Source organism: Myxocyprinus asiaticus, chromosome 31, assembly GCF_019703515.2.
Source record: "Myxocyprinus asiaticus isolate MX2 ecotype Aquarium Trade chromosome 31, UBuf_Myxa_2, whole genome shotgun sequence".
Lineage (NCBI taxonomy): Eukaryota > Metazoa > Chordata > Actinopteri > Cypriniformes > Catostomidae > Myxocyprinus > Myxocyprinus asiaticus.
In genome coordinates, this window is record NC_059374.1 from 18,204,595 (window position 1) to 18,229,439 (window position 24,845).

The window sequence follows — 24,845 nt, forward strand, 5'->3', positions numbered from 1 at the left end:
ACATGATGCGGTCGCAGCGGTAAACAGCTCTCTGAAGTATTTGATTACCAGTTAATAACAACTTGAATTTAGTTCTGTCCCTCATACAAAACTGGAAAAGCATCAGTTAATTGACAAATATAAAAAAGGATTACATTGCATTGGAAACTCAACTGAATTTGATACCAACATGAGGTCCACCACACCGTTGTGGGACTATCCAGAAAGATGTGTTAAATTGTGTTTGACTGAGCACGAAGGTGCCGCAGAGGGGCGCTGTAGCAAAAGCGGTCAACTTCACTTGCTCATGAGATGTCCAATGAACACATCCGCACAAACCCACAAACCCACAACACTGAAATGTGTTTACACGCGCAGTAATGTGCTGAATATTACATACGATCATTGTTTTTATTTATTACTACAGAAATATGAGGTTCTTTTGGGCTTTATTCATCAAAATCAATCTGTAGAAATCTTAGCTGCGCTCAAAACAACTGCAAACAAGAGGGACATTTTATATTTAATCTTCTCAGAGTCTGATCAAACATTATTCAGACAACATAATTTGCAGTATGGATCGCCTGGCATCTTTTGGAAGTAAGTAGATTTTCTAATATCACCAAAAATAGCTTCATGTCCAAATAACGTGCTTTATGTAACATGAAAGTACCAATGCAATGGCAAATGAATATGGTAGTCCTTCATTTCCATGTATACGTTGAAGTACCATGTACATACCAGGATATAAGAATATGGTATAGTTCAGTACCATACATATCAAAGTGCTATCTAAATATTATAATATAGAAATATGGTAGTTGTTCAGTACCATGTGAAATAGTGGTACAGGAATATGGTAAATGGTAATGTATGTGTACAGTATATCAAATTACCATGCTGTTGCCAGCTGATAGTACTACCAGAGAAGTTTTGTAAGGGAAATTTCTGCTAAAATACCATAGTTACTACAGTTATTGTTACATCTGTAAGATTCATAAATTAATATGTGTCACTGACAAAATAAGGTTGTCCAAGGTGATAAAAATGATAAATATTTTTTTAGAATCTACTTTAAAACACGTCAAGTTTGTAGAAATGTAATCTGCATGTCAAATTTGGTTTCATACTTTTAAAAAAAAAAAACATTTATAATATTTTCTTAAAAATATATATATAATTTAATGACTTTAAAAATGCCATGTGGTGGAACCTAAAAGTAGCCTTAAAGGTATTAAAATACTTTCCTTGCACTGCATCTTGAATACATGAGAGCTTACACAGCTTATTTATTAAAAAATAATTTTTCAAGGTATATACAGTGTATATATATATATATATATATATATATATATCTACAGTGCATCTGGAAAGTATTCACAGCGCTTCACTTTTTGCACATTTTGTTATGTTACAGCTTTATTCCAAAATGGATTAAATTCATTATTTTCCTCAAAATTCTACAAACAGTACCCCATAATGACAACGTGAAAGAAGTTTGTTTGAAATCTTTGCAAATGTATTAAAAATTAAAAATTTAAAGAAAATCACATGTACATAAGTATTCACAGCCTTTGCCATGACACTCAAAATTGAGCTCAGGTGCATCCTGTTTCCACTAATCACCCTTTAGATGTTTCTACAACTTGATTGGAGTCCACCTGTGGTAAATTCAGTTGACTGGACATGATTTGGAAAGGCACACACCTGTCTATATAAGGTCCCACAGTTAACAGTGCATGTCAGAGCACATACCAAGCCATGAAGTCCAAGGAATTATCTGTAGACCTCCGAGACAGGATTGTATCGAGGCACAGATCTGGGGAAGGGTACAGAAACATTTCTGCAGCATTGAAGGTCCCAGTGAGCACAGTGGCCTCCATCATCCGTAAATGGAAGAAGTTTGGAACCAGCAGGACTCTTTATAGAGCTGCCCGCCCGGCCAAACTGAGCGATCGGGGGAGAAGGGCCTTAGTCAGGGAGGTGACCAAGAACCCGATGGTCATTCTGACAGAGCTCCAGCTTTTCTCTGTGGAGAGAGGAGAACCTTCCAGAAGAACAACCATCTCTGCAGCACTCCACTAATCAGGCCTGTATGGTAGAGTGGCCAGACGGAAGCCACTCCTCAGTAAAAGGCACATGACCGCCCGTCTGGACGACTCTCAGACCATGACACACACACATAATACACCGATCAGCCACAACATTAAAACCACCTGTCTAATATTGTGTAGGTCCTCCTCGTGTCGCCAAAACAGTGCCAACCCGCATCTCAGAATAGCATTCTGACATGATATTCTTCTCACCCAATTCAGCTCCTGACCTGTATCTGCGTGATTTTATGCACTGCACTGCTTTCATACGATTGGCTGATTAGATAATTGCATGGATGATTGTTGGTGCCAGACGGGCTGGTTTGAGTATTTCTGTAACTGTTGATCTCCTGGGATTTTCACACACAACAGTCTCTAGAATTTACTCAGAATGGTGCCAGAACCAAAAAACATCCAGTGAGCGGCAGTTCTGTGGATGGAAATGCCTTGTTGATGAGAGACGTCAACAGAGAATGGCCAGACTGGTTCGAACTGACAAAGGTTCATCTTTGTACAGAGGGGAAACTCAGATAACCTCTCTGTACAATTCAGAATCAGAATGAGGATGATTTTGCGAGACTAACCTCTGACGGAGGGTCTATTCACACCGTAAAAACATGAAATGAAAAACTATTTCATCCCCGTACAGTAGGCGCCGCTGTTGCGAGATTAATATATTGAATGCTGTTAAAGCATTTATTTACCTAAATCGGCATAACTGTTTCATTATGTTCTTTCCATGGTGTTGATGCATTTTGAGGAATATATATAATCTGTGTTTTTTTATGCGAGTGAGATGAGTAAAGAGCGCTGTTGCATAAATATATGTCCTATTTATATTTGCACATGTATTTATCTATGAGGATCTTCCAAACGGACTCCAGAACCCAACTCTTTTTTTTTTTTTTTAATGCCTGGATAATATAACACAAGGTACAGTGATATAAATACACATGGAATAATGTACATTAATAATAACTGTTTAGTATAAAATAGAATGCATATATTAAAATAATATAAAAGAAAATACTAGCTCACTGCCTTTCCTTTATTTAAATCAGCTGCTCGTCCAGTGCTGGGGCAAACTGTCTATAGGGAGAACCGGGACTTTTCCCGGTGGGCTGGCCGCGAAACGGGGCCGAACGGGCTGCGATTAGCTGAAACGGGCTGCCACGTTATACCAAACGGACCGCGATATGCAGAAAAGAACAGCGACACCCAAATCTGATGTGTATGGTACTTAAACGTAATCAAATTTAAATGAGCATTTCACATTTTTAACTTTCCTTATTTCACGTGCCTTCCACAGGGAAGTTTATTGCATGCTAAGTAGTCTATTAGACATCATCACCTTGCATTACTGGCAAAAGAAACAATACACAGAGCTGCGCATGCAGACATGAACACTTGGTGCATAAAACACGATGACGGTAACAATCAATTTATTTTATTTTTTTTATCATGAACATGTAACTTTGAATAGAAAATTAAGTTCAGACTTTACAAACAAGAATTTATTAACATAACAAAATTAACAATAAAAAGGGTGTAAATAAACTTGCAAACAATGAAACCATGCAAGCTCATTAATTATTTGTGGATGCTGGGAACACCAGCATCAAAAGTTAAAAAAAAATCTTATTTAATTTACCAGTGAAATTTACTCAAATTAGCAAATAAATTTGGCAAGGTTTTCTACTTTAATACTGATACACGATGACACATTGTAAAGATAACAAACAATCCTAAATAAAATGTATAAGCCAGAGCATTAATTTTTACTTGTTTGAATTTAGTACAAATGTAGAAATTACTTAATATTTTCAAGTTCATGCTTAAACTAAGATATTCAGTATAGAAAGTACTTCATCTTTTCTGTTATATTTAAAAAAAAAAAAAAAAAAAAAGGTTTTACTGTCTCCAGGCACCACATTAAATTTTTGACATTTTTGGAAAAATATCAAAATGACTTTGAACACAGAAACTGAAAACAAGTTCATCACAGAAGAGGTGTTCAAGTCATTGTTTTGTGTGAATTGCATTTTCTATGTATTTTTTAAAAATGTAGCCTAATAATTCAGCACAAAAACATGAGCGTCATGTCATCGACCCACAAGGCTTGTTTAAAACAGTGTATGAAGCTTTAAGAATCTTTCTGTTATTTAGTTTAATTTTGTTTTTTGACAGCAGTGGTAGATAAGATCAAGTTACCTCAGTTAATGTGGTACTAATAACTGTAGTATGGTATTTGCTGGAACTGGTTAATGTGGTTAATTTTGGATACAGGAAAGGGGTCTGTTGAGATGCCTGGGTAACTTCATCATGTGACTACTGTTTATGGCTTTACAGGTGATCCTTTTGATAAGCCTCCATGTCGTGGATGCTCTTCATATCTAGTGGAGCCTTACATTAAATGTGCAGAATGTGGACCTTCACCTTTCCTCCTCTGTCTGCAGGTGGGTCACTGGGTGGAGTGTCCTAGTACTTTGTGCACATCAACTGTTATTCATTATTTTAAATATGTTGTATGTGATTTTTATCAAAACAGTGTTTTACCAGAGGATACGAGTATAAAAAGCACCAGAGTGACCACAAGTATGAAATCATGGTAAGAGAGCACTTTGGATTAAAATAATCACTCAATAATGGTATGAGAAGATTTATATTAAAAAACAAATTGTAAGATTTGTATTTATGATTTATATGTAGATGAAATATTTTGAATTATGAATTATATTTAATTATTTGAGATTTATTTTAAGAATATGTGTTTAGTTATAAAAACATAGTAAATTAGACATTTGAAAACTGTTTAATTAAATCTTAAAAAATGTGTCATTTTTATTTATTTATCAAATACATTTATGATAAATTCCTACGTAGCTTGTAGGAAACAGTCCTGGAGACAGAAATGACACGTCTTTTGATCTACTCTTTTCTAGACATCAGATTTTCCTGTTTTAGAGCCTGGCTGGACTGCTCAAGAGGAAATGGCTCTGTTAGAAGCTGTCATGGACTGTGGTTTTGGTAACTGGTCAGTGTAGTTTCTGTACCTTATAATCTCTTAACTCAGTTGTATCATTTATATTGCAGAGACTGTATGATTGCATGTGGAAGATCTCACATTAATATCTGACCCTAAAATGAATCCTATTGGTGTGAATGCAGTGTTAATTTTTACAAAATAGTTTTAGTCTTTGATGAAAATTTCCTTTAAATTTAGTCATATTCATTTCTTTCAGTTTTTCTCTGATTAAAATGGTATTCAATTTTAGTCAACAAAAATAACATATTTAAATTGTGAAAACCTGAGTTCCAGAAGTGATAGCATAAAATGGATATGCTGAAGGATCATCTGTATAAATAAGTAACTATATTCTGAATTCTTTATGCTTTAGAGAATGTTATTGATTTCCTGTGTTTTAGCCAATTCAGGTTTTGTCAGTGTTTGAGTGAGGTAATTAATCCGTTTGTTAAGCGGTTCGTTTTTACAAGGTTCAGCTCTGTGTTCATGCAGCTCAAGCAGAGAAATACTCAACGTACTGGATTATTGGATTAACCTTCCTTTCCTGTTTGGTCATTTTTGACCGAAATCCATATTTTCGATGTAATAAAAATGGTTTTGTTTATCTGAGCGGTACAAGACTTAGTGAATTTTCCTCCATTTGCCATCTGAACACACACACAAAACAAATTGGACTTGATTCATAATTCTAAGTTGTCATAAAAAAAAAAGAAAAAAAAAAGAAAAAGAGAGACACCATTGCTGTTCACGGTCAAAATTGACCGACCATAAGAAATGAATGGGAAAGACTAAAAAACAGAGCAATTTTTTTTTGTTTTTTTTTTGTCAAATGCAATATAGAAATCAGCCACAATGCAGAAAAAAAAAAAAAAAAAGAATTTAAGGGGTTAGACTATACAACATGCAGAGTGCAAAACACATACACACATGAACTGGTGACACTATAACACAGAGCAGTTTTCACAGTCCATTGCTGTTCGTTTCTGTTTATTTTCTTGACCTTATTATTAATTTACTTTGAGTTAATACATTTTGATATTTGAAATAAATTATTGGTAACAAAATTATTTTATGTAACACCGGGTCAGGTTTGACTGTAAGCATTATGTGACTTTATTAAAAAAAAACTGACACATCAAAACAGACAAATGCTAAACTGTGACAAATAATAGTTTGATAATATCTAAATATATATCTAAATGCATAACTTGTGATAAAATTTAGAATTACTACACAGTAAATGGAACACTAGGGAACACTGCAGCCATCTACTTTCTATTATTGTCATAACATAATATTTCTCTAAAGCCATCTGACACCAGATGTCAGCAATCTGCCCTCAATACAGGACACATTCTAATATTGTATTCATGTTTCAACTAGGCTTTTAATGTGAAGTTACATACATTAGCTAATTTGCATATGCAAATGAATGAATCAAGAAATGTATATGCAAGTAAGACTAAAAAACATAAAATCCCAAAAGAAGTGCATAATTTTACTGTTTTTACTTCAGGGAAGAAGAAATGTTATCATTTCTTAAAATAAAATAAAATAAAAAGTTACCTGTTCTGTGTCCGGTCAAAAATGGCTACAAATAGTAAAGCGGTCCTACTTGATCAGAATAGGAAGGTTAAATGAATCAATCCTTTCTAGATATTTCTTCTAAAACAGATATTTCTCTAGATGTTTCTCACATAGCTTGCAGTATTATTTTCTTCTCGTCATATTTTCATCAAAAGTATGTTTTAATTAAAATCATTAAATTATCGTCATGATGTGTGTTTATCATCTTGTCATCGTTATCATTGACAAACTAAAAAAACCATTCGTCAATGAACATTTTGCTCATTAACTGATGAGATTAACACTGTGTTGCAGGCTAATGTCCTTGTGCTCTGGGTATTTTTTTTTCAGGCAAGATGTGGCTTATCAGATGCGCACCAAGACAAAAGAGGAATGTGAAGGCCACTACATGAAGAACTTCATCAACAATCCTCTCTTCTCCTCCACTCTGCTCAGTCTCCGACAGATGGAAGAGCATCTGTCCCGAACAGCAGACACAGCCATTCCCTTTAAGCGTAAGTGAACAACTGTTACATTAAACCCGCTGTATGACAAGCTACTGTTATGTAAATTCAACTTTAAATGTATACACACACAAGGCTTAAACAAATTGCAACTCTTATTAGATGGTATAAGACTATCAATAAAATGTCTTTGATACTATCTTTTAAAACTGGTAATGGAGATTAATGGGGGATACAAATTATTAGATTATGACTTTCTTTATTCAGTGAATTTGCCACATTTTGACTACCATATTTGAATGTGCATAATAGTGAATTCGATTTGTGAGCTATGGCAGAGGGCAGACTTGAAGTATAGAGCAAAAGTCTTAATGACTACTTTTATTGTGCTTTCACTGTGCTTTTTTTGTCCTTTTTGGAGCAACATGAGTAAATGATGATGGAACTTTTTAGTATACCCAATGAACTCTGTACGGTTGAAAACTTCCATGAATAAAGTGTATCTTCAGGCAGTGAGAGATGAGCCACAACCAGACCATATATTGTGCTTAGGAAATCTGTTGGAGGTTCAATGTGGCTGCTTCTTTTTGTCTTAAGCTAAACAACACCCTCCAGGCACTGATTTATCCGCCCACGCATGACAGATAAACTGCACAGCTACTAGATGTGATCGTCTGATTGATTTTGGTTCTGAGACAGAAAAGATCAGTCTACAAGATTCAAACTGTGACACTGAATGAATATTAATGAATACCTTTTTTGGGTAATAGTGGTTAAATGTTGTTGGCTTGGGTTTCTTTCAGCCACAGATGACCCTCCAAGGCCGTTGTTTGACTCCCAGCTCTCCAGAGATATGGCTGGTTACATGCCAGCTCGCGCAGACTTCATGGAGGTGAGTTACCTATTGTCATTGTGTTGTCTTAGGAAAGCAATCTTTTATATAATGTGGTAAGTAATGTAATAATTTGTAATGACTTTTCACAGTTTATTTATACAGCTCATTGTCTCTCTCTCTTTATTTATAATTAGGAGTTTGATAATTATGCTGAATGGGATTTGAAAGATATTGACTTTGTTGATGATGACTCAGATATTCTTCATGGTAAGTGCCACAATGCCAAAATATGAAATAACTTGCAGTGCTTTGCAGAAGCATTTAGATCCTTAACCAGTAAAATACAATTTTACTTGCACAAAATGTGGTTCTCTGTTATATTTTTTAATTTCTAAACATTAAGACACAGAATTACGTTATTTAATATGATGTTGTTAAATCGTAGAAAATTTTCTTAACAAAAAAGCCAGTTAAAATATAGTTAATTTGTTTCTGAAAGTGTACGTTTACTGTACACATAACAAAAAAACAAAATCTCTGATTGGAAAAAAAATGACTACTTTTGGTCTGTGAATGTGTATAACTACCACATTTTCAGGAAAAGAACAGTTAATTATTATTGGGACATTGTTATTCAAGATCAAAATCTTTATTAAGACTAACGAGCATTACGAAAATGTTAAAGTAAAATAGAGTAAAGATCTATCAATCAACCATATCAAGAACTCTGTGTGAGCAAAAAGATTGTACATTTATTCATTTAGCAGACGCTTTCATCCAAAGCAACTTACAAATGAGTAATACAGCATGAGTGATTCCTCCAAAGATTCCATAATTGCTCAGAGAAGTAGAGAAGAAAGTGAGAAACAATAGTGAAAGAATGGATAAAGAGATTTTATTGCATTTTTTTAAGGTCAGATTCAAAATTCAAAGCAAAATGTGAAGTGAAAATGTCCACGATTCAAACCTTTGAATAACCTAAAATAGAGCTAGTCAACTGGACCCAGCATCCTGCCCACCAATCACTTTTATTTGGCCCTCCAATTGATTTTGATAAAGCTGTCAAAATCATCTAAACATCTAAAGCTGTCATTGCTGAAAAAGGGGACTTTAGGGAAATATAAAATATGTATGGATTGAAAAATTATGCAAACAGCATATTTCAGTATTTTACTCTTTATTTTCTAAAATAAAGCAATTCATTTAGATTTATTTGGTTAATTTGGAGTTTTCAGTGCTGCAGAGATATTTCATTCAATTGAGAGAAATTGAAAATATTTTTGCAAAGCTCTCCACAAATGAATAAAATCACTGTACCGTGTATGCAGAGTTCTTGTTAACCTTGTTAACTGTGTGTTTTGTAATTTGATGCAGCACTTAAGGTTGCAGTTGTGGATATTTATCATTCAAGACTGAAGGAGAGACAGAGGAGGAAAAAGTATGTTGGAAATCACACATGTTGTACTGCCATAGAACAACCAATAGGGGGCAACACTCATCTGTTAAATAACATGTACATGTAGACAAAATTATTTATTTTTCCATGTGAGCATCTGTATTCTCATTGAACAAAATATAATAAATATCATACTGTTATCATAAAAGCCAACTGAATAATGAAATCAAATTATCACATGCAGATGAGACAAGCTGGAATGCTTTGCTGGAGTTCGTTTGTGAGTGTGTTACAATGTAACCTAATCCATAGCAACAGATTAGCATGCCTGATTTTCAAAAACAAACACACAGACAGCTCTAGCAGTAACGGATCTGTGTGTTAATGCGCATTAATGAGGCCTGGCTGCCATGTAAAGAGCTTGTGGTATGTGTGCGTAAATGAGCTGCAGCTGCTGTCTGACTCTGAGTTGTCCTGCAGAGCAGCAGAACAGGCCATTTACACGCTGCTTCACACAACATCTGAGACCTCATTCTCCCCGAACCCATGCTTTTAATAACACATAGCCCTCAGCTCATAAAGCTAAGCGTGGTTAAATAAAGCCGGGTGCACGGTGTATGATTTTTTACGGTTCTCTACGATTGTTGCTTGTCAGACTTTATGATGTGATCCCAGTGAGATCTCAGTTTAAAGCAATGACACGCTGTTTGACATTATGTCAGACTGTAAGATACACATCGTAGCCAAGACTTCGGTCCTAGTCATCCCAATTGACAACATTGAATGGGTGTTTTATCTCACCTGGCCGTCGTAGGAGCAGTCATACTGCAATGCTAAATTTCTGACACTGTGCGTTTACATGCACTATCTAACACGATTATGCTTAACCCTTTAAGCTCGGAAAAAGTTTTTAAAGATTTCCTGTTTCAGTGGTATACCCAAAATTAAAGGCTTCATTCAACAAGAACAAAAAAAAACAAAAAACACAGAGGGTCAAGTATTTGTATTATTGTAAAGAAAACTTCAAAAGAATTTAATGATATAGATTATGATAAATTCTGAGACTTCCAGAAACTGATATAAAAAAAAAAAAAAAAAATTTACTTTTTATCTGATTTTTCTTATTTGACATAAAATATATCTGGGTGTAAATAAGGTGACTTTTGTTTTGTTCCTAATCATGTCACCTGTAACTGAGAAAAAGTTTGTGTTGATACGACAGAGCAATCAAAAGTTATAGCATTACAAAAATAAATGTATCCTAGTGTCCAAAAATGTCTCCCAAAGCCTCTCCAAACAAATAAAACACTATAATTGTACATAAGAACTAATTACACATGCAAACACAACGACTAAAGGTTTGCACAGAATGCAGATATGACTTTAATAATGAGATTTCACAGAATGAGTGCCATTTGACTCGGTTAGTCTGCATCATTGAGTCTGTCATTTACTTGGCGCCATCTCCTGGTGGCCATATGTAACAGTCACCAATCACATGTCTCTCTGCCCAAATATGGATGATTTTTGCACCGGTCTGAACACAATCCGATTGGTTTAGCATTCCATGATTCTACATAATTTCTGATGACGTCATCTGGTCCAGGAAAGCTAAAGTGTCTTCAGACAGATTGCAAGTTTCCAGATAGCCAGATGCCATGTGCACATTGTGCTTTGTGTCATTTATCTAATAATCTGTGCATTCGATTTCCTTGTGTGTGGGCTAGTTCGAAAGATAATCACTTACTTGAGTAATGGTATGATAATTTTTGCTCTTTCCAACAACATATGACACATTGCTATTTGATGAGTTTGATGTTTTTATTGATTGCAATATTATGGTATGTACAGTGTCTGCAAATTCCAAAGCACTTGTTAAGTTTTGGTCATAATGCCTATATGCATTGTAAAGTACAGCTTCTAATTATTTGTCAAGACTGTAGTTATTAATATTTTGAAAATAATTCGACAACGTGTAAGGTCATGCAAATGTCTTTAACCACCATAAATGGTTTAAGAAAGAAATCAACACATGCAAGAGTTTTCAAGTCTCATCTAATCACAGGTTTCTTACGTTGTCGGTTTATTTAAATTAGCTGATTTTTGATAGTTGTTAGTGTATTGCTGTGCATGTACAGTTAAAGGGCTAAGTGCCAAATCGTTGCCAAAATGGTACAGTTGTTCACCAAGAATTCCGCTATCAAACATGATGTTTATTATATATAATTTTTTTTATTTTCTCCCCAATTTGGAATGCCCAATTCCCAGTGTGCTCTAAGTCCTCGTGGTGGCATAGTGACTCTCCTCAATCCGGGTGGCGGAGGACGAATCTCAGTTGCCTCCGCCTCTGAGACCGTCAGTCTGCGCATCTTATAACATGGCTTGTTGAGCGCGTTACCGCGGAGATGTAGCACATGTGGAGGCTTCACGCTATTCTCTGCTGCATCTATGAACAACTACACTACCCATGATTCAGCAGATCCACCAATCGGAGAACCACAGCAACAAATAAAAAGCCAGCGAAAGGAACCCAGGAGCGATCTCCTACTCCCATGACACACTGTGAATTACACAGTCGAATTGGTCTCCCTTCAACCTTAAAGCTACACTATGTAACTTTTGGCCCTATAGCGGTTGAAGCATAAAACTGCAAGTTACTTGCGGAGGAACATTTTACGTGAGTTGTGATTAGGCACTGCTCTTCTGGCGGATAAATCTCATGGTTTGAGCAAGGACTTGAGAGATTACCTACAGAGCGGAGTCATGACGAGCTATTTTCATGTTGATATGTTATTCACTTAAAGATTTATAACCGATATATTACTTACTTTGAGGGAATAAAAAAAATAAAAATTACTTATTTTGAGGAAGATAAACAACTCTCTTAATTATATGTAATATGATTATTGAAGTGTTTTATCCACTACACAATACACATCAATGTTTGTATTGTACTACACATATCATATTAAGAGGGGAAACTCTTGAAATGGCTGATATGAGTCCAATTAAAGACACTCTATTTTTATATTACAATTAACAGCCTTAGTGGACAATGCAAGTAAACTGTCATACTGCAATAGAAGGTTAATGCACTGCAAACAATAAAAGACTGTAATGTAAAAAAGCAAAACAAGGATTTAATAATGATGAAATACTTTATTGACCATGAATAATATATGCAGAAATTTGCAATATAACAATTACAATAATACATTTTTTATTGTTTATTTAAAAGGTAAGTTACAACAGAGAGAGGGTTACACGCTAAACATATTAATAAACATTACTGTGCTATGATATCGGTACATTATAGACAGCTTGAGATGAGCATAAATTCATGGGGAACCACCTTGTACCTATAGTGGCTTTTTAGATCTGTTTAAATGGGCTGTCTGCTAAAAGGATAAAACGGCAAGTGTCCGTACACAGATTTACAAACACATTGCGATCGGTACACATGAGTAATATCCGATTCATTAAAGCATGACAAACAATAAGTTTCAACACCAGAAAACCTGTCCAAGCAGTATAGCAGGTAAATAACTTCGCCAAACAGTAAAAAACAGTTAAATCAAATAGGAGAGTGATTTCACTCCTGCTGTCCTGACTCCTGAAACCGCGACTGGTTTGAACAGCTGTGGCACACGGTTCTCGCGACACAGCCGGACCTTCTTTCTCAGCTTACGGATATGACGTAAACACGCAAGAATGAATGACGTACGCCTGCGATTTCGCACCAAATCCGACCCAACAGCTTAAATTCCCTCAAAATAAAAATCATTATTGTAGGCTTACTCTAGTGAATCAGGGTAAGACAAGGACATGTTTTTGAACATGGATTTTTTATGTACTCACTCAATAATTAACTTTTGTTAATTGTAACCAAAAAAACTTACATAGTGCAGCTTTAAACTATTTAATATTTGTACATATCGGAATGTTTTGCAATAAACGTAAAATATTTTGTTTCTATACCTATATTCTCAACCTAAAATCAATAGTTTTATTCATATCGTTTTTTATTTAATTACGTCATGCGCAATGCTTCATGGGATTGAAGTTAGTACCCTCATGAAAGACGGTTATTACACAGTCTTGTACCTTTGTCTTTTTGTCTGATTTTCAAATACTTTTTTGCCTCAAAACAAAAATGTAATGTTGTGATTCACCTCGGCGCTCGTTGCTTTGGTTAAAACTCTTTTATGGTGGATTTTATGAAAAGCCTATGAAAAAATCAATGGGAAAAAATACTTCCGGAACCCACATGGTTGAAAATGTAGGTGGGCACTGTTGTGCTCTATAAGCCATGAGAGACTATGTGTTGCAGTGATTTTACTACAGTTCAGAGGTGTTTTTAGGCATGATAGGAAGCAGCTTTGATTCCAGCTTTGTTTCCAATGATTTCAAACCTATGCTTCATGCTTGTCTTGTTACCAATCACAATTTTGAATGATTTGCTAGTTTTATTATTGGCTTATTGGTAGCTTAACATTTGCTTCTCACATTAAATTGTCTTTAAGGATCATTCGAGACCATGGGCTCATCAACCTACGCAAGTTTCATGGTAAGAATTTTTTTTTTTTCAATTATTATTATTCATGGTGTTGCATTTTAATTCTAAGAACAAATCAGGATAATATACTCATATATATATATATATATATATATATATATATATATATATATATATATATATATATACATACATACATACAGTAGTGGCCAAAAATATTGGCACCCTTGGTAAATATGCGCAAAGAAGGCTGTGAAAAAAAATCTGCATTGTTTAGCCTTTTGATCTTTCATTAAAAAAAATCACAAGAATCTAACCTTTAATTGAAGTAAAACAGTTGAAACAGGGGAAATATCTCATTATTAAATAAATATTTTTCTCCAAAACGCATTGGCCACAATTATTGGCACCCTTTTATTCAATACTTTTTGCAACCTATACGAGTCTTCTCGTATAATGCCTAATGAGGTTGGAGAACACCTGGCAAGGGATCTGAGACCATTCGTCCATAGAGAATCTCTACAGGTCCTTCAGATTCAGAGGTCTATGTTTGTGGACTCTCCTCTTAGGTTCAGGTCAGTGGACTGGGATCGCCATGGCAGAACCTTGATTTTGTGGTCAGTGAGTTCATAATGCCATGTATCCGAACAAGATGTCCAGGACCTCTGGCAGAAAAACAGTCCCACAACATTAAAGATCCAGCACCACATTTAACCATGGGCACTGGGTGGTACTTCATCTCTGTGGGCGCTAAACCCATCTCTGGTGTTTGCTGCCAAAAAGCTCTTTTTTTTTCATCTGATCATATTTGAAGTTCCAGTAGTGTCTGGCAAACTGAAGATGCTTGATTTTGTTGATGGATGAGAGCAGAGGCTTTTTTTCTTGAAACCCTCCCAAATAACTTGTGGTGATATAGGTGATGTCTGATTTTTTATTTATTTATTTATTTTTTTTTAGACTTTCTGACCCCCAAGACCCAACTAATTTCTGCAATCCTCCAGCTGTGATCCTTGAACCACTTGAACCATCCTCCTCACTGTATGTGGAGACAGTATAGACACACGTCCTTTTCCAGGCCGAATCTTAAGATCTCCAGTTAATTAGAACTTGTTAATTATTGCCCTGATGGTGGAAATGGGCATTTTCAATGCTATGGCTATTTTCTTACATTTACATTTATGCATTTGGCAGACGCTTTTATCCAAAGCGACTTGCAGTGCCCTTATTACAGGGACAATCCCCCTGGAGCAACCTGGAGTTAAGTGCCTTGCTCAAGGACACAATGGTGGTAGCTGTGGGGATCGAACCACCAACCTTCTGCTTACCAGTTCAGTGCTTTAGTCCACTACACCACCACCACTTCTTATAGCCAAGAGCTCAACAACCTTTTGCCGCGCATCAGAACTATATTCTTTAGTCTAACCCACTGTGACTGATGATTAAGGGAATTTGGCCTGTGTGTTACCTCATATTTATACTCCTGTAAAACAGGAAGTCATGGCTGAACAATTTCATGTTCCTCGTCACCCAGGTGCACTAAAAAATGTAAAATATGAATGGGAATATACTTCAGATATATTTTACTCATAAGAATTTCTAGGGGTGCCAGTAATTGTGGCCAATTTTTAAAAAAATATATTTTTTTAATAATGAGAGATTTCCCCTCTTTCAATTGTTTTACTTCAATTAAACGTAAGATTTTTGTGAATTTTTTTGAATGAAAGATCAAAAGGATAAACAATGCAGATTTTTTTTCACAGACTTCTTTGCTCATATTTACCAAGGGTGCCAATATTTTTGGCCACTACTGTATATACCCGTAATTGCAAAATAAGCATCACATTAACATAAACTCTCCACACAAACCAATCTCTCATATGTGGAAATGAGCGATCTGGTAATATTCCCCATACAGGTATTTACAGGTTAGTCTCCCTACACACAGACTAGAAGTCATTGTCACAAATGAAGCTCCCTGACCTCCAATAACAGAAGTCATCTGTGCGAAATGTTTTCAATGAGTGTACAGAAAACAGCAATCTCAGACTAACACCCACCGATTCTAGCGTAGTTTTTAGTGACTGTGATTGCTCCCCTATGAATAGTTTGCAGTGAAATGAACATTTCGACTCTAATGACAAAGGAGATTGCATTTTTATGAGCCTTTATTGTTCTGTGACCTTTGGCTTCTCTCGGTAAACAGAAACTCGTCCCTGACTATATCCCCTTGGACATTTCTGTCGGCAGTCAGTTTCGATAAGAATACACTTATCCAATTTTTTTGCATGTTCTCCCGAGTCATAATGAGTGTTTATGTGTGAGGAGGGCTTTAAAGGTACAGTTCCCCCCAAAATGAAAATTCTGTATTTATTTACTCACTCTTGTTGTGACGAACCTGTATGACTTTCTTCTGTTGAGCACAAAAGGAGATGTTAGGTATTTATGTGTGGAAAAAAGATTGAGGCTGAAATTCTGCCTAACAGCTTTTGAGTTCCGAAGAAGAAAGAATGTGATATGGATTTGGAACACATTAGGGTGAGCAAATGATGACAGAATTTTTCTTATTGGCTGAGCCATTCCCTTAAGTAATATTTGCTTAAATAAACGGCTCCCAGTGACACTCCTCATCTTCTTGCACTCTCAAGACAAAACAGAGCTGATAGGAACAGTGGAACGGCAGACTTGTTGCCATGGAGACTGCAGGAGTGTGTGTGGTTAGTGATAATGGAAGCAGTGGCCAAGACCTGATGGCTCACAGTGGTGTTGGTTTATCCCCAATTCAAGAGAGCAAGACAGCGTGACCTGTCTGTGCACACAGCAGCCTGTCTTACATCCCATTAGCCACTGCTGTGGGCAGGTCATAGAGATTTCAGTTCAATGGAGCTCGAGTGACGTGTGTTGCCATGTCTGCTTGCTTTTCCTAAAGTTGTTTAGAAGCCACTGGTTTGGGGAGCTTTTCAGTCACATTTTGGGGCTTGTAGATTGTATCGGGTAGGTCCTTTTGATTTACCATATTGGAGACCCAAGTATGTTGGGTTTTGACTCACAACAGGAAAAATTTAATAAAAATGTAACGTCCACATGATGGGTTTAGCTAAAAAAAAAAAAAAAAACGGTCCAGTAAGAAAAATATTTGCAAATGTTTAAGGGGCGAATTCACTAAACAGTTGCATCGCTTCTGTGTGTGGTATTTTGTATGTGTCTATATGTGTGTTTTGGTATATATGGTTTACGTGTGTGTTTGTGTGTGTGTGTTTCTCTGTAACATCATGGAAAACTAGCAGAGGCAAATATCACACCTCACGCTCTCCCACATAGCAGCTTTTTGCTTCTATATCTCTTGCTCAGTAACGGCAGAGCTAATGGCTGATAGTGCTGCTCATTGAACCCTTCAAGAAACCATCAGGGAGGCTTTTACTGAGCCAGCTTGACTCTCCATAGATTGCTGTTTGGCTTTTACTTTTTAAAACAGCCAATCAAAGCTTGCTTTTTTGATGTTTTGTAAATAGACATTAGTGGCATGTAAGCGCTGTTCCAAATCATAGTGAGCTGCCTACCTAGACAGCATTTTAAGGCATCATCGGCATGCTCCTAGCATCTCCTAACATGCTCCTAAAGGGCTTTTCCAATATACCTTGCATTAGCCAAAATCTAAATGTAGCATTGTGTATCCTTTGTATTTAAGACTATCTCAGAATGCATTCTGTCGAGCTTACTGAATAAAATAAATTATGTATTATGTGTTGACTATACTGTAAATATACTTCTATTACATTCAGTCCTGGGAAGTATTGATTAAAAACCATTCAGTCTAAATAAAAGTTGACTATTTTACCAAATATTTGCCTGAATTATGTATTTTTAAGCTTAATACATTGTCACATTAATAGCTTAGCAACATGCTAATGTAAGATTTAACATTAAATGAAAAACTAGTTAGAAATGTCAACATCTGTTTCATGCTGAAAAGTATCAGTAACAATAGTTCAATGTAACAGTTGGCTGTTTTAATCAGTATTTGTGTGTACTCTGTATATTTAATGCTTATTAGTGTCTCCCATCGTTAGCTAAGCAACATACTAACATCAAACTCTATTGGAATCAATTGTCAAGTTTCTCATGAGCATAACAGTGGTGCGCAGAGTTGTTGCCAGTGTAGAGTGTTTCAAATCAGTCAATTGTGGTTTCATTTCAGTGTTGCTTATGTAGACAGCTTAGTAGGTTTTGAAACCAAGCTCTAATGTTTTCTTTATTTGTTCATAAAATTAATTGTGTGCATCTTTTTCACAGTGCTGGAAAGGCATTATCCTAAGGAGGTACAGGACCTTTATGATGTCATGAGACGCTTTGCCAGGGTGGTGGGACCCATCGAGCACGACAAGTTCATCGAAAGCCATGCATGTGAGTATTTAACACTCCATTTACCAAGATATTATGATTTTGGTCTATCTTACCTTTCATAGGTTAATCTCCAGACTAGGTCTAAATTTTCTTTCTCAGCTGACTCGAGATCAGTCTGGCCCTGTATTCTGTTGGTTAATGAGTGTTGGAACACAGATTGGGTTAGATGAACAAGCCCCCCATGTCATTGACTAGTGCTGTGTCTGAGTTCTGTCTATCTGCCCCAGTAGTTTGAATAAGCATGGGTGAAAAGTTCACAGCTCATCTGCTCTTTCTCTCTCACTCTCTCTTTCTTTATGTCTCTCGTTTACAGTGGAGTTTGAGCTGAGAAGAGAGATCCGCAGACTGCAGGAGTACAGGAGTGAGGGAATTCAGTCCTTCTGCGGTAAGACCAGCTAGAGATGCACCTTCCCTCACTGACACATTATGGGAACTAACCTGAATAAAAAGGAGGTTAGATAAAAAGAATCACAGTCAGCAAAATATGATTATCAGGTTCATACATGGGTTTTTACAATTGAAAATCTTTACCTATGGTCATTCTAAACCCTGGGTTAATGTAATCTTTGGTTATCTTGTTCCATGCTTCACACTGTTCATACTTTACCCTGAGCTTGTAATCTTTTGCTAAGCAGCTGACTGTAACATTCTAAAAAATCGAAACTTACCTTTGACATCACAAAAGCGGTGCCTGCTGTGAGCAGAGTTCTATAACCAAGGGTTAAAAGCAGTGCCAGCGCTCTTTTAAAAAACTTTCCTTAACTTGGGGTTAAAAATGTTAACCCAGGTTTAAAATTTATGTTAAACCAGGGTTAAAATTGGCCTGCTGTTACAAATGATGCTAACCCAGGGTTAAAAATGATGCTAACTGCAGAGTATTTCACTATAAAACCATACAAAGCTGCCTACTGTAGAGCAGTTTTATAAACCAAGATTAAAAGCTATGCTAATGTTCCTTAACCCGGGTTTAAATATGGTCTTAATGTATGGATTAAAATTATGTTGTCCCAGGGTTAAAAGTGGCCTTAACCTGTGGTTAAAAATTATGCTAACCCAGGGTTAAAAGTGGCTTTAACCTGGGGTTAAAATTTATGTGCATAATGAAAAGTCCTACAGAGTATTTCACTATACAACTGAGAGATCCATCTGAATATGAAGCCCACTAACTACATTCAACTTGTTTTTTTATTGTAATAATAAAGTGTCACATTTAGAGAGTTTTATTGCTTTGATCAGAGCTGATCTGAAACATGTCGCCTCTGGATTTCAGGTGCTAAGGTTTACGAGCGTGTGAAGCGGATGCGAGAGGATGAGCGCAGGAAGAGGAACATGTTGTGTGACGTCCTGCAGTACATTCACGACTCCCGCACATGTCAACAGTGGCTACACAAACAGGCTGCCATGTAAGCCCTTCATCATCCTCTTCTTCACTCCTTAACTTTTGCACACTTTATACATCTCACTCATTGTACAGTACAATTAATTCAGCTTCCACCACTTACCATAGGAGTGTATTCAAGTTTTTGTGAATAATTTCAGCCTTTATAATCTCTTGCTAAATATGCAGAAATATAGAGACTGTCATTTTGGTTGTTTTTATATGTTGTCACAACAGTCAAGTGGGAGAAGGCAGAGCTTTCATAAAATGCAGTATTTCCAAGTTATAATTATGAGTTCAACAGACGTGAACGGTTTGTATTACTTGTTTAGTAACTTGTAATTGCTGTAATTCTGACATGATGTGATCGCACCATAACTAAAAGCAATGATGCATGTACAAGCATCTATTCCATTCCAATATTTGCATAATTAATTTTTATTTGTCTTTGGTATCTTACATTTTTTTGTCTATTTATAATTAGCCAATTAAATTGATAAATAGATGTAAGATACAAAAGACCAATCTGAACCAAAATATACGTAAAGGTAGAGAGAGAGAGAGAGAGTTTGATAATCAAACGCCCTCTCTCTCTGTCTCTCCCTGTATGTGTATTTTCGGTTCAGTCATAATCATTTTACATAATCAACTATTCTTTTGATGTCTTGCAAGCACTGGTATTTCCCTCAAGAAATGTAAATCCAGTTATGCTTCATCTACTATTTATTTTATTTTTTTTGGTCATATGTGTGATTTAGTCTGAGCTCTCTTTCTGTCCATTGGCCCTCAGTGTATTCTCATTCAGACAGCTTGTGGAGGTTTGTGCTGTCCGATTGTGTTTTTGCAGCTGTGTGCCAGCTTAAAAAAATTTAGTGTAGTAATTCAGCAAAAAGTAGACAAACTTAAGTGACTGAAGATTTAGAGTCTCTCTTTTGTGTGCTGAGAACCCCGAAAGCCCTAGCCAGTCTTTTTCTAGACATTTTGAAAGCACTGGTTAGGTAATGTTTTGTTGAAGACTGTCTGTGTACCTCTCTTTCAGCGATGCTGGAATAACCCCTGTGGTCACCACCATAATTACCTCAGGTACAATGCTGCTTATTTCCACTATTTTTCACATTCTGTCTCCTTTCCTCTTCTAAGCCCTCTTTATCCTTCTCTGTTATGTCCTTTTTAGCCGTGTAGCCACAGGCTCAAAAACTCAATCTGGTTTCTGAGATGCACTGCTGTAAATACACACAAAAAAAAGGAAGCCACACATAATGTCTTCACTCATATCTACTACTCCTGCCAGCTATAACTTTGAAAGCATATAACTATGTACACAGCTAATCACAATCTTGGGCTTTTTATAGACATACCTTGTTAAAGATGAAGTGTGTCATTTCTGCACCACTAACAAAATTATTAAATAAAATAATTACAGTACTGTTTTGATCTTTTAATCCACAGGCAGAAGAAGTGCACCTCCTCTTAACCTAACAGGGCTTCCCGGCACAGAGAAACTCAACGAGAAAGAGAAAGAGGTTTGGCAAACATGACTTTACTACCAGCGCGAGCTCATTTTGCAGACATCTGCCTCTTTGATATAATATAATGGATCATAAATGACTCTCTCATAATTTCCCTCAGTTATGTCAGGTGGTTCGTCTGGTGCCTGGGGCGTATCTGGAGTACAAACAAGCCCTGCTGAACGAGTGCCGACGGCAGGGGGGTCTGCGACTGGCACAGGCCCGATCGCTCATTAAGATAGATGTCAACAAGACACGCAAAATCTACGATTTCCTTATCAAAGAGGGCTACATCAATAAGGCTTAGCTTTTATTAAACTGCTCCAAGGACATCTGATGAAGAAACAGGCTCATTGTAGATCATTCATGTTCAGAATGAGCAACAAATAGATTTTAAGTGTACTGGTTATATGTAATGTGTTCCATGTAATTAATTCTATGTTGAACTGCACCTGTTTGTTATTAAAAAACTGGGTGCTTCTTTATGGTTTGTGTTCAGTACTATTGTGTTTTTTGTTGTGATCTTAGACTGCTGCTGTTTGTGCCAAGGATAATCTGACTCCTTGGCACTGTAACATTAAAACAGTGATTTAATTTCCTTTTTTTTGCCTATGTGTTTATTAATTCAAAGATTAATTTTTAAACTCTGGAATTGTTGTCTACAGTGCATGGCAAAATATTTTGAAACTCCTAACACTTAATACATTTTGCTGTGTAACAACAATTGTCTTGTCTGCTGCTTTCGACACAGTGAACCACCAGATTCGCCTGGGCAACACAGGAACTGCGCTTGGATAGTTTGAGTCATACCTCACAGGCAGATCCTTCAAGGTCACCTGGAGAGGAGAGGTGTCCAAGTCACACCAGCTGACCACTGGTTTTCCTCAGGGATCAGTGCTTGGACCTCTCCTCTTCTCAATCTACACAACATTACGCTGACCTATCATTAAGGCACATTAAGGTTTTTCCTACCACTGCTACGCAGATGATACACAGCTCTATCTGTCGTTGCAGCCTGGTGACCCCACCGTCTCAGCTCAAATCTCTGCCTGCTTCACAGAGATATCGGCCTGGATGAAGCAAAGTTACCTTCAGCTCATCCTTGCCAAAACAGAACTCCTCGTGATCACATCCAGCCAGTCTGTTGACCAAACCTCTCTATTCATCTTGGATCAACTACTCTAACGCCAACCAGGACAGCCCGGAACCTGGGTGTTGTGAGCGATGACCAGTTTAAATGTCAACATCTCATTAACCGCCTTGTCTTGCAGGTTTGCGCTTTACAGCATCAGGTAAATTAGACCTTTCCTGTCTGTATGTGCTGCACAGCTCCTGGTCCAAGCTCTGGTCATTTCGAGACTGGACTTCTGTAATGCCCTGTTGTCAGGCCTCCCAGCTAGCATGATTAAGCCACTGCAGTTGGTCCAGGACGCTGCAGAGCATCTGGTCTTCAGTCAGCCAAAGACAGCTCACCTCACCCTTCTCTTGATTTCATTCCACTGTTTACCTGTAGCTGCCCAAATCAAATTCAAGGCTTTGTCTCTGGCCTTCATGACAGCCAAAGGAACAGCACCCTCTTATTTCAATTCACTCCTACAGGTCTATGTCTCAACTTGCTCTCTGCGGACGATGAACGAGTGGCGCCTGGTGGACAAGTCGCAAAGAGGCACAAAGTCCATTTCACAATCATTCACTCTCTCTGTTCCTCTGTGTTCCTCCACACGATCAGCATTCAAGAAACGGCTGAAAACACATCTGTTCCGTGAGCACTTATCCAATCCACACTAAATGCATTTACTATTTAACCATTTTTGAAAAAAAATCCCTGTGAGTCACTTTCTTCTGCACTAGCAGCTAGAGGTCGGCCGATAGTGGATTTTTCCAATACCAATAACTAAGGTGGTGGAAAAGGCAGATAACCGATTAATCAGCCAATAGTTTTTAAAATCGATGAATTGAATGTTACAAAAAAAAAATTTGTCGGCACAGACATGGAGGCCAGAGAACAAAATGAATAAAATCCCAGATGTAGTTTATTTTCAACCAATAATAATCAGAGAAAAAAAAAGAAGATTGGGTACATAACATAGAACTTGTAACACTAAACAATTTTGAAATCCTGGAGACTTGGCTCTGTTGAAATACAAATTTTCTTGTGATTATTAGTCCCAGGTGTTCCTTGTTTCCTCGTTTGCCCCTTGTGTATTTAATCCCTTGCTTTTCCTGTGTTCTTTGTCAGTTGTTACCATTCATGGATGTAATGGTTTGTTCTGTTTTCATGTTTTAGTTTCATATGTTTATTTTCCTGAGTTTTTTTTTTTTTTTTTTTTTAAATAAGCCTGCATTTAGATCCTCTTTCTCTCAACTCCTTCCTGCAGACGTTACAGAACAACTAACCATCACTGCGGATCTAGTGGCTTTACAGTTGTCTCTCAAACAAGGTGACGATACCATTGAGCATTGCTTGTTTGAGAGACAATTGTAAAGCCGCTAGATCCGCAGTGATGGTTAGTTGTTCTGTAACGTTTGCAGGAAGCGTTTCTGCTGTCTCGCCCAGATTTTCGATTGGGTAGATTTGTGTTAAAAGAGCATTATCGTTATGCACTCAACGAACCTGTGAAATCCTGTCTGCCTGGAGGCAGATGTGAACTTACCATGATGGAATTCCTTGATTATGCCTTGAGGCTCACATTCTCTCCTTACGCTGTGGGGTATGACAGTAATCCCTCGCCGCTGTCAGCGCCCACGTCTGCCACGAGCCAGCACCTGAAGCCTCGACCGTCCCAGAGCCAGCGTCCTTGGGGTTTCCCAGTTGCTGCCAGTGCTTCTGAACACTGTGGTCATCGAGCCGGTCCCGTGCCCCGAGGCCGTCGACGAGCCGGTCCCGTGCCCCGAGGCCGTCGACGAGCCGGTCCAGTGCCTCTCGAGTCTTCCACGGCTCTGCCCCTTCAATCCTCAGCTTCCCTGGCCTCTGAACCCTCTGGGTCCACAGCTGCCATAACCTCTGAGCCCTTTTCTTTGCATGCCCTCACTTAAATGTAAAAAACTTAATTATCAAATGAACATGGAGGAATAGAAAAATAAACTATTGGCATAGATTTTTGATAACTGATAGTTCCAAAAAGCAACTGTCGGCACTGATTAATCGGTAAAACCGATATATCTGTCTATCTCTACTAGCATCTTTACTACTCCAGCCACTTTGAGAACTTGGCAGTGCCATACTGAAGATATTGTTGACTTTTGTATGACAAATGTCTTATGTTTCGTTTTGGATAAAAGCATCTACTAAATGACTAAATATAAATATAACTTGTCCTGCACCGCTTGTGCCACAGGCTTAAATGGTACCTCAAATTGTGCAGCTTGTTGAGGAGAGGTGCGTTATAACTTTTCTAATAGATCAGACAATTTTCAGCTGGCTGATGAAAAAATGTGAAAAAATCCAATTAGACGTGCAGACAGTGAAGTATAGGGCCCAATCTTTTTTGTGTTACAATTATATTGGAAGGACCTAATATTTTTGCATAAACATGATCCTTAAAACTTTCAGATGTGATAAGTCTACTGTGAAGAATGAGAATGATGTCCTTTCAAATCTCTGGTTACAAAATTTACATCACCAACTGAGTGTGAAATCTATTACAGTCGCCTCTCGCTCTACTGGAGTGGTGTGACGTGGGA

The 24,845-nt window shown here is 37.1% G+C and overlaps 1 protein-coding gene across 1 annotated transcript; it reads left to right on the top strand.

Moving 5' to 3' along the window:
* Positions 1-317: 317 nt before the first annotated feature.
* LOC127422373 (transcriptional adapter 2-alpha-like) lies at positions 318-21,764 on the top strand. Its single transcript, XM_051665848.1, has 15 exons — positions 318-579; positions 4,422-4,528; positions 4,621-4,680; positions 5,015-5,106; positions 7,015-7,178; positions 7,931-8,019; positions 8,157-8,229; positions 9,337-9,400; positions 13,882-13,925; positions 18,165-18,275; positions 18,589-18,660; positions 19,546-19,678; positions 20,693-20,736; positions 21,103-21,176; positions 21,283-21,764. The coding sequence occupies exons 1-15, from the start codon at positions 555-557 to the stop codon at positions 21,466-21,468; spliced, it is 1,338 nt and encodes a 445-aa protein (XP_051521808.1). The 5' UTR covers positions 318-554; the 3' UTR covers positions 21,469-21,764.
* The last annotated feature ends 3,081 nt before the right edge of the window (positions 21,765-24,845 follow it).